The sequence below is a fragment of the Ischnura elegans genome, chromosome 6 (genome assembly GCF_921293095.1).
Source record: "Ischnura elegans chromosome 6, ioIscEleg1.1, whole genome shotgun sequence".
In the NCBI taxonomy this organism is placed as follows: Eukaryota; Metazoa; Arthropoda; class Insecta; order Odonata; family Coenagrionidae; genus Ischnura; species Ischnura elegans.
The window spans coordinates 4,059,262-4,073,606 of record NC_060251.1 but is presented as its reverse complement, the minus strand read 5'-3'; the positions used below and the strand labels follow the sequence as shown (position 1 = coordinate 4,073,606).

At 41.8% G+C, this 14,345-nt stretch overlaps 1 protein-coding gene across 2 annotated transcripts in view; it reads right to left on the bottom strand.

The window, feature by feature from the left end:
* LOC124161519 (headcase protein) overlaps positions 1 to 14,345 on the bottom strand; it is a 90,069-nt gene that overhangs the window by 58,856 nt on the left and 16,868 nt on the right. For both annotated transcript variants that reach the window (XM_046537871.1, XM_046537872.1), the window contains exon 2: positions 1,797 to 1,893. In XM_046537871.1, coding sequence (XP_046393827.1) covers positions 1,797 to 1,893 — 97 coding nt within the window. The remainder of the gene's footprint in view (positions 1 to 1,796; positions 1,894 to 14,345) is intronic.

Sequence of the window (14,345 nt, the reverse complement as noted above, 5' to 3'; positions counted from 1 at the left end):
GAGGGAGCTGCGATGGACCATATTGGAGAGCAAATGTAACGGTTGCAAGTAAAATATAGCTTAAATGTAATCGTCAGGGGTAACTGAGGGACATTGACTCAGAAATATCTGAGAAGTGCTTTGGGCAGATGGCAGAGGAGAAGTGAATGGGAGAGATGAGAACCTTAAGATTGTAATACATACTATGAATGAATGAATGAACGGCGAGTTGCATTCCCTCCACGAGGCAATAGCGGCTCTTGCGTCAGCCGTGACCTCAAGAGGAGGCACCGTGTGACCTTCTCGTCTATCGATTGGCAGGGGCTGCCTTTTCACGGTCTGCTCTCCCAGAATACAACTGCTCCATCCAGGGGTCCATTCTCATGTGTACATGGACAACGGACGGCTATAGCTCCGATGATCATGATTGTGGAGTGGATTGTGACGGCCGGAGTCGCGAACGCGAGCCTCGGAAAACAGGATTGGCTTCCGCGCACGAAACCAAGATTACAATGACGACGACCGCGTCATCTCCCGAATCCCCAAGATTGCTGATTGGATGATTCAGACGATTGTTTGTGCAATTTACTCGCTCGGAAATACTATATTCGTTAAGTTTCACATTCGCAAAAAGGAGAGATTTCCTATTTCAATAAAATGTATTTATAAGAACCTGTCGAATATCTTTCTCCAGTCTCCACAATAGCTTCATCATCAGATGTCATGGATCCTAGAATTGGTTTGCGCAGTTCAACACTTCGCTCTCCTACCGGATAAACGTTATAAAATTTACGTTTTTTCATTTATGATATGAGAGGGTGATAAGCCAAGAGGTACAAGTGATATTTTCCTCAACAGAGTTAGGTAAAGTTAATTGTTAGAAGAAGTACACAAAAACTTGGTTGCCATGGGATACGAGTGATTCTCTGTGCTGACATCGAGTGGAAAATCTAATGCACTACTAAACATCTATTTATTTCGTTTGTTTTGTATTCCTAATTTATGAACCTAACTCTGTGTAGAAAAAAGAAATCACTAGTACCCATTGACTTCCCACCCACTCATATACGTATATTAAGACCAGCTCATTCAACTGGGTTACAAAGCTGGTGGATGGGGAATACGATGTGGGTCTCAGCAAAAAGAAATAGTGAAGAGAATCGCTCCCTTCCTCGTAAGTGATTGATATGTAAATGGATACGACATCAATTGCTGCCAAAAGGATGTCGCTCGGGCTGGGAATGTGGGTAGAACTTAGAGAGGAAGAGGTACGAGTCTTTGATGAAAGAAAGAAAGAAGGAACGTGACTGGAAGCTGTAGATACTTCGTAGCCTACTAGGGCTGAGATTCTCTCAGTTGGGGAATCGTGTCCGCAAACAATGGGTCGGCCTGGCATGCCGGGTTTATGAATTTCGGCGAGAATAAAAAAAATGTGGTCAGTGGGAGGCGATAGGCTAATTTTTGAGCCCTTCTACGGGACCAAATTCTTTAAGGAAGGCGAGGATCTCTCGTAGAAATTTCTGATTGGGGTCGCAATAGGATGTGGTACCGTTTAAGTCCTTCACCTCCTCAGCCACACATTCGTTTCCACCCAGAACGACCTAAACTCCCTCCAACCCGACCTACCCATCACAATCTCCTCCAGTCCATGGCAACACCCAAAAACCTCTCGCGCAATGAATGTCGTGGTCGCCGAGGCGGGTATCGTAAGTTTCACTGGAAACTCTGGAAAGGGCGAGGAAATGAAAGGGGACCGAATGCATACAGTCGCACGGCCGCCGAGTGGACCGACAGGGATGGATTGCTCATCGTCTTACCTTGATGTGATAAGAGTTGAGCTTGTGTCGAGGCAGTGAGTTGAAGGAGCTGAAGTCTTGGCGACGCGAGAAGATGCCATTGCCACCGGAGCCATGCCTGCAGAAACAAGAAAACAAGCAATCACACACACACGACGCCAACAAATACAAGTTCAATAGCACCACAAGGATGAATACCTGAAGTAATGGACGACCATTCAATATCTAATATATGTATATTACGAATTCACGTTCTTTACATGTTTAAACACCACAAACGCTGTATTTTCCAAAACAAGTATATTCAAATACAAATCCAATTAGGGAAACTAAAATCTCTGAAGATGGTTTTCCGATCCTCTCAGGCAGTCACCAACGGGAAGGGCATAGGCTGAGAGTTGGTCCAGCCCATCAACAGCCACTCTTGTCTTGAAGTCCTGCGCCGCTTCACAGCTCTAACATCAATAGCTGGTTTGTCAACGGAAGTTCCAAGCTAATGAGTTTGCAATCGCCATCAAAAGAGAGGAGGAAACGCGTTGTCAAATTGAAGCCCAAGTCCACGTAAATACCCATTGGCGTATTCTAAATATATTTTTAAAAATGACTGGGGACCCTCACGGCTTACATGGCACCGTTGGACAGAGGACATTTCTTTCCATGAAACATATGGAGATGTTTCATTGGAAATAAAGTCTATAATGACCGCACCACCATGCTCAGCCATCAAGAGCACGACGCCAGGTTTCCCTCCACCCTTCCTTCTACCACACCTTCCACTTCCTTCAACCCTTTCCTAACTAGTGAAATACAAATATAGCCGACTATTTAGGCAAAGACTCTATAACCATCTGTTTTTAACACAAATATCACGCTCTAATCTGGCCTTACCATTATATATGTAATTTAATTCAATGCTCAAATGGCATATTTGCACAAAACTTTGTTTCTGCATAAGTTTATAAATTGTCTTATTGAGTTGTATCACTTTCTTTTCTTGCTTTTCTTGTATTACTTAAGAAGATAATTCCCCAAATCCTGGAATATATGTACAATAGAGTACAATAAAATACACACACGAGGCTGAGTGGCCTCCGATTCAATTAAAAATATTCGTTAAAAAATTCTGTCATGGGATAAGGAAATAAAATATTTTCAATCTCCTTCCTTCCACACGGCGCGGACGAGATTCCCCTGGTCGCCCCCACCAGATACAAAAGCAGCAGCCAACCCCAAACAGTTCCCCCACCTGTAGCTGCAACATCAGCAGCACATGCACGCCCAAAAACTGGAAGCGGAGAGAGGCCAAGCAAAAGCGAGGTCCACGACTGCCCATCCAGATGCACCTGCTCACGTGGACACCCCTTCTCCCCCCCCCCCCCCCCAAGAGAGAAATCAACCTGATCCAGCGTCGCCTAGGCAACGAGAGGCACACATTTCTCCCCCTTCCCCTCCTCCGCTACCCACGCGGAAAGATCTTTAACTTTTATTTCCTTAAATCTCACGCGGTTTTGAAGCCGATCCAAATTTGAAACAGCTTCCTCCTCCATCACACAAATGCATCTTTTAAAATATAAAATACGATAATTCCTGCGAAATGGCACGGGATTTGTCCATACATGAAATAATAATTATAAAATTGTGATATTTTCGACGGAATAAATTTTAAACTAGAGCCGAACGTCAATGTAAGCGATATCATGTCGTTGCATTGGCAACCAGGTCGAAATTAAAATGTATAACGTAGATATTGCACATAATAATTTACGCATGATCTTTTGAAATAAAATTCCAGCGAGCAAATGACAGCCGCACCTATAAGGGATGGCCGAAGAGGATGTTTTCGAGGAGCGATATGTGGAGAAGCAAGAGGGAAGACAGGGCGAGGGATCTTCCTTCGCAGCACGAGAGAGAGAGAGAGAGGCGACCTCCGCTGTCCTCCTCCTCTGCTTTCCACGTCGACCTCAATCCACTCCATTGGCTCTCTGAACAACCATTAACGAGACGCATCGATCACTCCACCCCCTGACGCAAAAACACACGAGAAATTACGATATCATTTTGAATAGTTTCAGAGTGTAAAGAAGAGACTCTTGTAAACATTTACCTACATCTATACAATGAAGAGAAAAATTATGTCACGAAATTTTAAGCTGATGCCAGTAGGAACCAAAATAACTGATGATTGAAGACGCACCATTTTTAAACTACTTACAGAAACTCTTTAAGCCCAGCGCTCCGATTGGCTGCGAGTTTGCCCTGTTGCCGGACGGTCCACACAAAGGCATATTTCCCTCCTGTCACACAGGAAAAGCACGAGTTGTCCAGACGTCAATATCCTTCTCCGAAACCGATATCCTTGCGTTGCCATCTACGATGTACCCCATAGGGGCAAGCATCTGCAATCGCCATTAACTAAATTAAATCGCCATAAAAAAGTAAATTACCCCGGGAATAAAGGAACCTCCGTAGCAAAGTGGTCTGCGCAAAGACCTTGTAAGCCAAAAGTCATTCGATCACAGGTCTAGGGGAAACTATATACACAGGAAATTTCACGAGGATAGCTAACTTTTTTACGACAAGGGGCGGGGCCGCGTTGACGTGAGCGGGTAAAAACATCCCGTTCGTTCCGCCATGGCTATGCAAGGAAAATAGGGTAGCAGGATGAAATAAGGAAATTCGAATTAGTTGCTAATCGAAAAAATTTGGAAATTGTTGTTAACTTCAGTAATTTTTTCAAATTTTGTAAAAAAACGCATTGATTATCTTTCTCAATTCAAGGCCTTAAATGATTTGATAGATGGGCTATTGCATGGATTTTTATCTTACGCATTAATGGAGATACTCTCCCTTGCGCTAAAATCTTGACGCGATGGAAATGTTTGCTCGTTCTGCTAACCCTAATGCACGTAATAACACTCCTTTCAGAGCGAAACCCTTCCAGGCCAATCCACCAAAATGATTAATTAGCCCCTCCAACGCACTTCTCCACATGGATGTCAGCAGCTGTCAATGGCCCCCGCGACGAATCTTGAGACTTCTGTCTCTCCGTACTTGTGTTGATCGCGGCTTGTTCTAGTTCGCCCTTATCGGAGAGGAGGTGGTGCCACCCAAAATATTAATATTGCGCGTGTTCGTGGGCAGATAACTCGGCTTGCCCCTAATCTTTTTCGGCTTCTCTCCGCCAAAGCGAACGATATCTCGCGGCGCAGCGTGGACGAAGAGTCTCCAGTGTGTTCACAGCTGGGCCAACTCTCGAATGTACGGACAGTAACTGCGAAGACTTAGCAAATGGATTGCTGAAAGCTAGACTAAACCCATTATGTAAAGACCAGTTTATTTTCCGACAAAGTAAAAATAGAAGCCAATATACTCTGTAGATCAGATCATAAAAATCCTCGTTTTTTCCACGATCGATAAGACCCTATAACGGCAGCGTTAGGACTTACTAATAGGTTAGTTGACTTGTAGTACATAGCGATGATTGATCACCCCCAGCCAAACGCCCTAGAGGTGGCTTGCAGGATGTTATGTAGATGCAGTGTAGCCTACTAACTTAATGTAATGCATTCCTTCATGCATGTTTCTGAAATTTCCTTGTGTTTCTAACGGCATGTTTTGTGTGTTCTCGCTTAATTGGCAGATTGATTTCATGAGTATTTGGAATGTTTTGCCTTTGCATGAGTGTGTAAGTATAATTTCTTAGCATACGTAACATTTTTATGACCGTGTGGTGGGCATGTGGGAATCCTCTTACATGCTGCATGCTGGTAATTGATCACCCCCTGCCAAACACCCTAGACGTGGCTCGCATGGTATAATGCAGATGTAAAGTAACTAAAAGTGTAAGCCTTGCTTTAGTTTCACTTCCGCGCGAAATTATAATGACCAGAGAGATAAGTTTTGACCCCATAATTTGAATCGAGGGCAAGAAAAGGGACAACAGCTTCGATCCTTTCATGAATGTATTTAAAGAGAAAGATGAGGAATTTGAGTTTTACAATTACATTATCGTTGTGTTGATGTCCAGTAAATTTGACTTTAGAAGCTCGCTAAACCAATATAATAAACATAATTATATAAGAGAGTGAAAGATCAACACTCGTATGTGGAATCGGTAGATAGGACATCGTATTTCGCCGAAATTGATTACATTTATGTGAGTAAAGAGATTTTAATTCAATTGCCTCGGCGTCGTTATAATTGTAATCTTTAAACCTAGTCCTACAATTTGTTTCACTGGTGAATCAAAGTGAATGTGTGATAACTTCAATGACATACGAGTGCGCCAAGGAAAAAGTAAAAGTTTGTCCGAGTCTAACTTTCTGAAACTTAAAGTTCTTACAAATTTACGATAGTATGACTTAAAAATTATTTCCTATATTCCAATAATTATTTTACCTTTTTTGCCTAAAAAACACCCCACATGATGTTCGCAATGAATAACAAAACTTAGGCGATAAGTTGAATGCACATATAAAATCTATGACCTAAACTCCATAATAATCATGAATCATTAAACAAATTGACAATAACAACAAAATATTTAGCACTCTTCACACTCAGCACTCAATACAGAGTCTTCTGAACGTACCACGCCCTCATCGAATTTGATTGTGAAACAGGGTAGTTTTACTTTAACAGTAAGAAAAATGTTCTCCCAAACTCGAATGAAAAATTTTCCGTTTTTTTTTTCTATGGAGAAGCCATTTTCAGCGCAGTGCCTACGACAAACTTTAACTTAGTGCCTCTATTAGCTTCTCCATCCCTCGGCTAGCAGCGCCACCTTACATCGCTGCCCTCCCTGCATTTGCTATCAACTCCATCGGACTAATTAATTGGAAAAAGTTTTCACCAACGGAAGTGATGGCTGCTTAGACGAAATAAGGACAGGACAACATGATAGTACGGTTGGTATTACGAATACGATAAGTTTTAACCGAGTACTTGAAATTAGTAAATGACCGAGGTCGGAGTACCATCCCGGTTTTCCTAAATAAGTCTAAAGAAGACCAGGGTTTTCCTTAAAAAAACGTCATTACACATTTCCCGTTCAGGCCAATTCGGTACAACTTACGATAGATAAGGGCGAATACCGTACCTTCATAACTAAGTAAGAAACACTTCGACGTGGTGTCCATGAGTGAGTCCAAGGGTGAGAACAGGAATAAATATGAGGGGATGACAGATGAGGAGGGCAGTATCTGCGCGAGAGAATAATAGAAATGGCGAATCAGCTGCTTTCAATGATTTTTATTATTGGCCATCATCCACCGTGACAGCACTCAACCAAATCATTCCACAGAATCACATTAATTCACATCACAATAGGGTGGTTTCCTATAATTTATTATTGCCTAAATCGAAAGATTATTACTCCTGGAGTAGGTATTTCGCGCTTTTAGATTTTTAAATGACGATATCTATTTTTCGCGATGAAATGAAAAGTGAAAAATTTTAAGCGCGCGAAAACGCGACGGCTAAGTATGAATGCTGGGAAAACTTCGTCTGACGTCATTCTGGTTCCCGCTGTCGCCGGGTGAGGTGACCTAGGGGCGAGGCTTTGAGCGCTGATACGATGCAGGCTGCTAGCAGGTAGCAGAGTACCCTGCTAATAGGTAGCGCTAGGCTTAAATAAGGATTATTAATACCCAATCAAACGAAGGAAACTTTCCGACTTTAGGCAGTTTTAATAGGTTTTAATAATTAAGAGACGTTTCCCTGAGCTCTATGTCTCATGCATGCATTGGTAATCTCAGACGGAGTAAAACTCCTATCTACTCGTAAAGAAACAATTTCCCTGTGACGTCACGTGGAGTGGCATCGCATGGGCGCCAATCTGGCCTTTGTCAAATGCGGTTTAAATTGACCATTGCCATTCGTCTGAACTGAGATTTCTAAAACGAAATAATTTGTACATTATGAATACACTAATGGTGGGTAACGAATCACAATCAATGCCTTTCGTTTTCTTTGATGAAGGAAACTACCCGATTTCCTCGCGATGCTCCGAGCAGCACTGCTTCAATAATAACTAGCCATTCCCCGAACGAGGGTTAATTAAAATAATAATTTCGTAGTCTTTGAACGTAATCTTGGCCGTCACTTCAGTCACCATTAAGGTCAGTACCTCTCAAGTTATGTAACACCTTCAATTACCGAATCCATTTGCGAATATGTATCCGCGCCTCGTGTAGGTACAGCGCTGAATCACTCATTCTTTGCACCTGGATCGTAAGCACAATTAATTGTAACGCATCCAATATCATAATTTTCAGCAAAAATATATATTGAGGACATCTCACCAACAAATTCACGCCTCCACATTCTACGGTCGCCAGTCACATCACCCTTCCCATCTTCGTCAAATAAGTGTAATGCTAGCCATTATTTATGGAAAAAAAAAACTTTCCTGGATGGATCTTTGGGGAAGCAGAAAATGCCGTCATTATCTTTCATGTCGGGTTTATTCTTCCAGTAACTTTCTGATGATCAAGCTGAACCGATTCATTTCCTTTCTCTGCTCATCCATTTCCCCACGGCGGAGCCAATATCTTCGACTGTAAAAAATCCTTACAATTCAACATGAAATAATGCTGCCAGAAATACCTCGAATTTTTAAAAAACATCTGATGCTTTCCCCGCTGGTATGCTCTTAGTAATAGCTGCTCGGGTTCTCCACCGGGTTATCTCCTCCATCGTATCCAACGTTTCGGGGCACGAGTCGTACTCCTTCCTCAGGTCTGGAGGAGATTACTCAGTGGAGTATCCGAGCAGTCTTCTCTCCCTTCTTGAGTTTTTCTTTATTCTGCTTAGCAACCGCAATCAACTTATTCAGAGTGAGGCCAAATTCGCATCGAGCCACTAACGCTTTGAGACCTCCTCTCTGCTCTTTACACACTCTCGGTCCCCTTGCAGTCGGCATCCTTTGTCGACCGAATCCCATCCAAAAAGAACACGCTGCTCTCATTAAAAGGCCGTCAGAGTCACTTTTAATGACAGAAAAGATAAAGAATTTATTTCAATGGCATCACGCTCGGGAAATGCGATAACGGGCTTCACATTACGATCTCTCATATCTCGAGTGCAGTCATAACGCGCGACGCTGTCTTAGTGAGAATAATTGCGATTATAAAACTCTTAAATGCACCCACAATCGGTCACAGACGACGAGATGCCCTTGAGTGACCTGCGCCCCCGTGGGATACACGAGGTCACCCGTTGACATATCGACGCTCTCGCCACTAGCGCTACAAAGTTGCATACGTTTGGAGAATAGACCCCAGTGACCCATGAGTATCTCACCGCAGATAACCCTAAATCTCCGAACTGATACGAGACTAGATGAATATGCAAGTAATGACGACAGCTGATGAGAGCATAGAACTTTCTCGAGCGCAGAGCCGGCAGAAGCCTGTTCAGCAACGCGGCCGCCATAGTCATCCATACTCACGCATTTGTTGAGTTGGGATTGTGCGCAAAATGATTCGTCAATTGTGCTATAAAACAAGGATGCCGAAGTATTTAGGTGGCACAATAAAATCACGCATTTCTTTAAACATAATGGATCATTACCCTTGACAAGCGATTAATAAAATGTATGGAAATGGACTGGTATCCCTAACATGAATACGTGAAACTCAAACTCCTGTAGCTTAGTCCGGTGTGAGGTCTACCTACAGCAATCTTCAATCAACCTGCAGGTTTGAACGAACGTTATTTGACTCCGATGAAAGCACAGATAAGATAAAAACTCAAAAAGTAGTATGATGATGATCTTGGGTACAATTTTTATTGCGATAATTAGAGTATAACAAATTTAATATCAGTATTTATGGCAACTGCACTTCAAAATTCCTCCAGTACAACGGCAGCATCGCCATGAGACACCCATGAGCAGAAATATTGCACAGAAGACTCAGGCACGGAGGCGAAACCAATTTATTCCATCGGGAATCGATGAAGCACTCCTTCAAGATCATGTAAGTACATTGGAATCGCCACGAGGATGGCATTTCCCGAGTAAATAAAAATTACGTAATCATTTTGTAACTGCAAGGGGATGCAGAGTATAATCTTCTGTACATCTCACTATTTTACATCTGAGAAGGTACTGGGGTGAAATTTAAAAATTAAAAACATTAAAATATTCACTCTGCATTCAACGAAAATTTTAAGATAAAATCGTAGGGTTAATGAAAAATTAACAATTGTTTAAGTACTTTTGCGATTTAGGAGGGTATGCATGAAATATTTTACGACTCAACTGAGCAAGCCCATACATAGACTTCTATCTTCAGTTCACAAAAATACATCTACATACCACCCCTCAAGCCGCCCAAAAAGGTGTGTGGCATGGGGTGTTAGGAATCCCATTAACTACTCTCGTTCCATCTACAAATCCTATTCACTTCCTTCCTTTCCCTCGTTCACCCAACATTCTACCCGTTACCACTGTTTTCAACATCCCCCCCCCGTTCATCCCTCGCTCCATACAAACATTATTTTTCCTCCGTATCTCATCTAAAAGCTACCACCTCTCCTCGCCCACCATGTCCAAGACTTGGTCGTTCCTTCTCTCCGTCCACTTCACCTTCTTTACTCTCCTCCACGCCCAACGCCTCCGGTCGTTCATCTGCCTCCTTCCTAAGTACCTACTGCAGTTACCGCACCATAAAGCCCTACAATTAACATTAAAAGTCAATTCTCACGAGTCATTTCCTTAAACTCTTACACAACGATCACCTCATCAGCTCTTTTCCGCTTACGTGCGCCTCCTCTGCTAACGCGATTCCCTTCCTCATGTCCTTACTCACCTATGTCTCCATTTCCCTCTCATGCTCCACCCAAGTAGCTGAATTTTTCAACCCGATGAAAATGATTCAATGAAGAATATCGGTCGAGCGGAAGTGATACGCCATCTTAAACTCTGTGGATTAACCCTTTCAGTCAAAGTGCCCGTTAAAATGAAAATGACGTTCATGGAATTTTAACCTCCCAACGTGTATTCTTGACCATAATTATGGACATAGACCATAAAATTTACTTTGTAAAAAATAGCCAGTCTTTTTGACAAAATTTTCATGATACCATAATTATGTTAAAAGAGCAAAAAACATCATTTTTGTCAACGTATAGAAAAAAAATATCTAACCGAAAAGATTAAAAATGTAGTTTCAACAATTGCTTACTTGATAGGCTGCCACGGTTCTGTACGAAATTCGTACATTTTATGATACCTAGGATCGTGCATGGAGAGGAATAAACTTGACAACAACGCGGACTTGACACACAAATAAACAGACGAGTGTTGGGTGGGAGGGGGCGGTCTGGCTGCAGGCAGACGAGGGGAGGGTACCGTTAAAGCGATAGAGGGGGGTGGTTTATTTCCTTCCCCTCCTCGCCCTCCCCCGTGAATAGAGCGCTCGGCGTGCATCGGGGACGCCGTGACAACACCCACGAAGCCAAACGGCGAAAAAACATTTCACAATAAATCACTAACATTTATTTAAAAACCAACGTTTTTTATTCCAATTAAACAGAAGAAAATTAACCACCCTGCCTAGGAGCAGAGTTCCCCGCTTGATTTTTACGAATAAAAAACTGCATGTGGTGAACGTAAACATTAACCTTACATTTGCCACGAGTGATATTTATTCATCATCATGTGCTTGAGATTTTAGCTGAAGACAGAATTTGAGTTAAGATGCTGAAATTGAAGTTCACCACGTTTCTGGTTTTGAAATATGTGATGTCATTTATCTGTAAAATGGATAATGCGTGCCAAGGCATATTGGAAGGCTTTATGTTCTTTCTTCTGTCCCGAATAAAAGGCTGGATCTTCAGATTAACATTTTAATTCACAGTAATATTTTATTATTAAATTTTAATCAATGTATTTATTGACCACTAACTTCAAAAGATTCACGAATGAAAGACATTTTACGCGAGCCACTTAAAAACTTGATGAAAATTACAATACACGAGGCGTATTGATGCCGTCACATCATTGAACATTTTACGACAATGTGGCGACATACATGGAAACGCATCTCGAGTAGTGTAGCGAACGAAGCAACTCAGTGGAACCTGTACTCTTTCTTCCATTCACGAAGGACAGGTAACAACACCACATCTCACTTTAAAGAATCCCTTCTATTTATACGATTGTGTTACTTTATCGTGTCTCCCGTGGGTCGGTCATTAAAAAAATGATTTACCTCCCCGACTCCGTTCATTCCGTAATCCTCATTGCATAGGAGTTAACAAGGGAAACTCGGAGACAAATCATTCAGCATTTGATTCATTATTTAATTTGTAATACATAATTATTTTGGATTTTAATTGGATTTTTAAATAATTATAATTTTTCAAATACTTAATGGTTGATTTTTGTCACCGAGTTTCCCTCATTAAGTTTCCAGCGATTAGTAAACCAGAATAACAACTGTCTGTGTTGGCGATACAACTATTTCACTCTATTCTGAAAGAGGAATAAAAAATAATCCTTGCATGAGTAACCATCCCTTCTCTTGCCAACTTAGGTGTTCACGAGAACCGTCATAGTAATATAATTTGCACATGGGACTCTATACATACATCAAACACAAAAATTATTCCCTCCCAAACAATTAACTTATTACATAACATGCACTGAACAACTTCCATATATTTTAAAACTATTTACGTGGTGTAAAATTAGGTAAGTATACAAATTACTAATGTTTAATTAAACAATTACGATGTGCGGCTACGAAAGAATTTTCAGAGCTCTGAGGTGAGGAAAAGAAAATCCTAAAGGAAGACCAAATCTCCGGGATTCCCCAGTAAAGGCAAAATGCTCGAAAAGCTACAGATTACCGAAAAAATTTCAATTCGGCAAAACAGAATTCTTTTCATGTCTATTATTCTTGTGAAATCATAATATTTCGTAAAAGGGGGTATTTATTATGTTATGACTGATACAAGCTTCTCTGACGCCGTACCGTCTGCGCGAAGATGTCATAATATCTTTTGATAAAAACATGCAGCATTCATCTGTGGACCGTCTTTTGGCCACATTTCCACCCACTGTAGCCATATAGCTACACCCTACCATTTTGAGTATGTGAGGCCATTGATGCAAAATTACTCACTATTTTGTTTGCAATTGATATAAACATGCTGCTAAATGTTTCTCTAACCTTATCCGACAGTATTTTTTTGCTGTTCGGAATAATCCCACTTGCTAGTAGAGACTGCTGAAAATCCGAATTTCAATATGAACGCCTTCTGTCCGTACGTAAGATGCGAGTGTGATTGAAGTGAAAATACAAGGACATCCAAGAGATGATTTTAACTTGTCTTCATCCAAAACTATGCTTTCACTGAAGATTTAATCCTTTTCATAGTGGTGGAAAATGGATGCCATAAAATGTTGACCAGTTAACCGTGTAACCCTGTGGCCACCGGCAATTCTGAGACAACTGTTAGATGAATGCATCACCAAGATATTTTTAACGGATAACTTAGCACGACCACAGGAGAGAAACAACTAAATACCTTCAAAATTACAAGCAGACAATTTTCTGGGTTTAAATGGATTAACTTGATGAATTTAGGATGCTTGATTTCAAAACTTAAACTCGCAATTAGTCTCAGAATTAAGCGTGCATTAATTACACGCGCTCCCCATCAGCCTCTCCACTGTCTCGTCCCTTTTTCTGAGTGAGCCACAAATTCCCTTTTCCACACTTCATACGACTGAATACGACCTAACACCCGTGCTGCATCGAGAAGAAGAAGAAGGCGATTACGATGGTGGGGGAGGAGAGGCAAGCAGCAGCAGCAGCAGCAACGCGAGAGAGAGAGAGAGAGAGAGAGAGAGAGAGAGAGAGGGCAAAACGAGTTTTCCGAGCGCACGGATGGAATGAAGGAAGTGAGCAATCAGCCTCCCCTCCCCCTTCTTTTCGGTGGATATTTTTAGAACGTAAGCCTGCGGCGAGCCTAATTCTGCATCTACATACTACCCCGCAAGCCGTCTAAAAAGGCGTGCAGCAGGGGTTGTTGGGACACCAGCCGTTTGAATATAAAAAGAAAATGGTCACACAAATTCACGACTAGCATTTATTCCTTTATGGTTCGGGGGAGAAACGAATTCCCATATCTATCCGTTCGGCAAAACATCTCTCTTAATTTATCGCTTCTATCGGACCTGGAAATATAGTGTGGCTCCATTACTATGTTCTCTGTGTCGCTCTTAAAGATATCCATTCTCAATTGTTCAAGCAATCTAAGCCTAGCGCGCAGTCTCCGAGTCGCCAGCGGCTCCCAGCCTAATTCGCTTAACATCTACGTAACGCTGTCTGTACCCCCGTTGCAGTTTTTGACGAAACGAGCAGCCTTCCTTTGTATTTTATTCAGTTCGCGGATTAAGTCTTTCCGCACCGGATCCTATATACTCGGTGCATATTCAAGGTGAGGTCGGACGAGTGCGAAACTTTTCTTTTACTTCCTCATCGGAAAATGTTCCCACAATACGCTTGATAAAATCCTAATTTCTTCAGGGCTATGCCGCAAATATTCTTTATATAT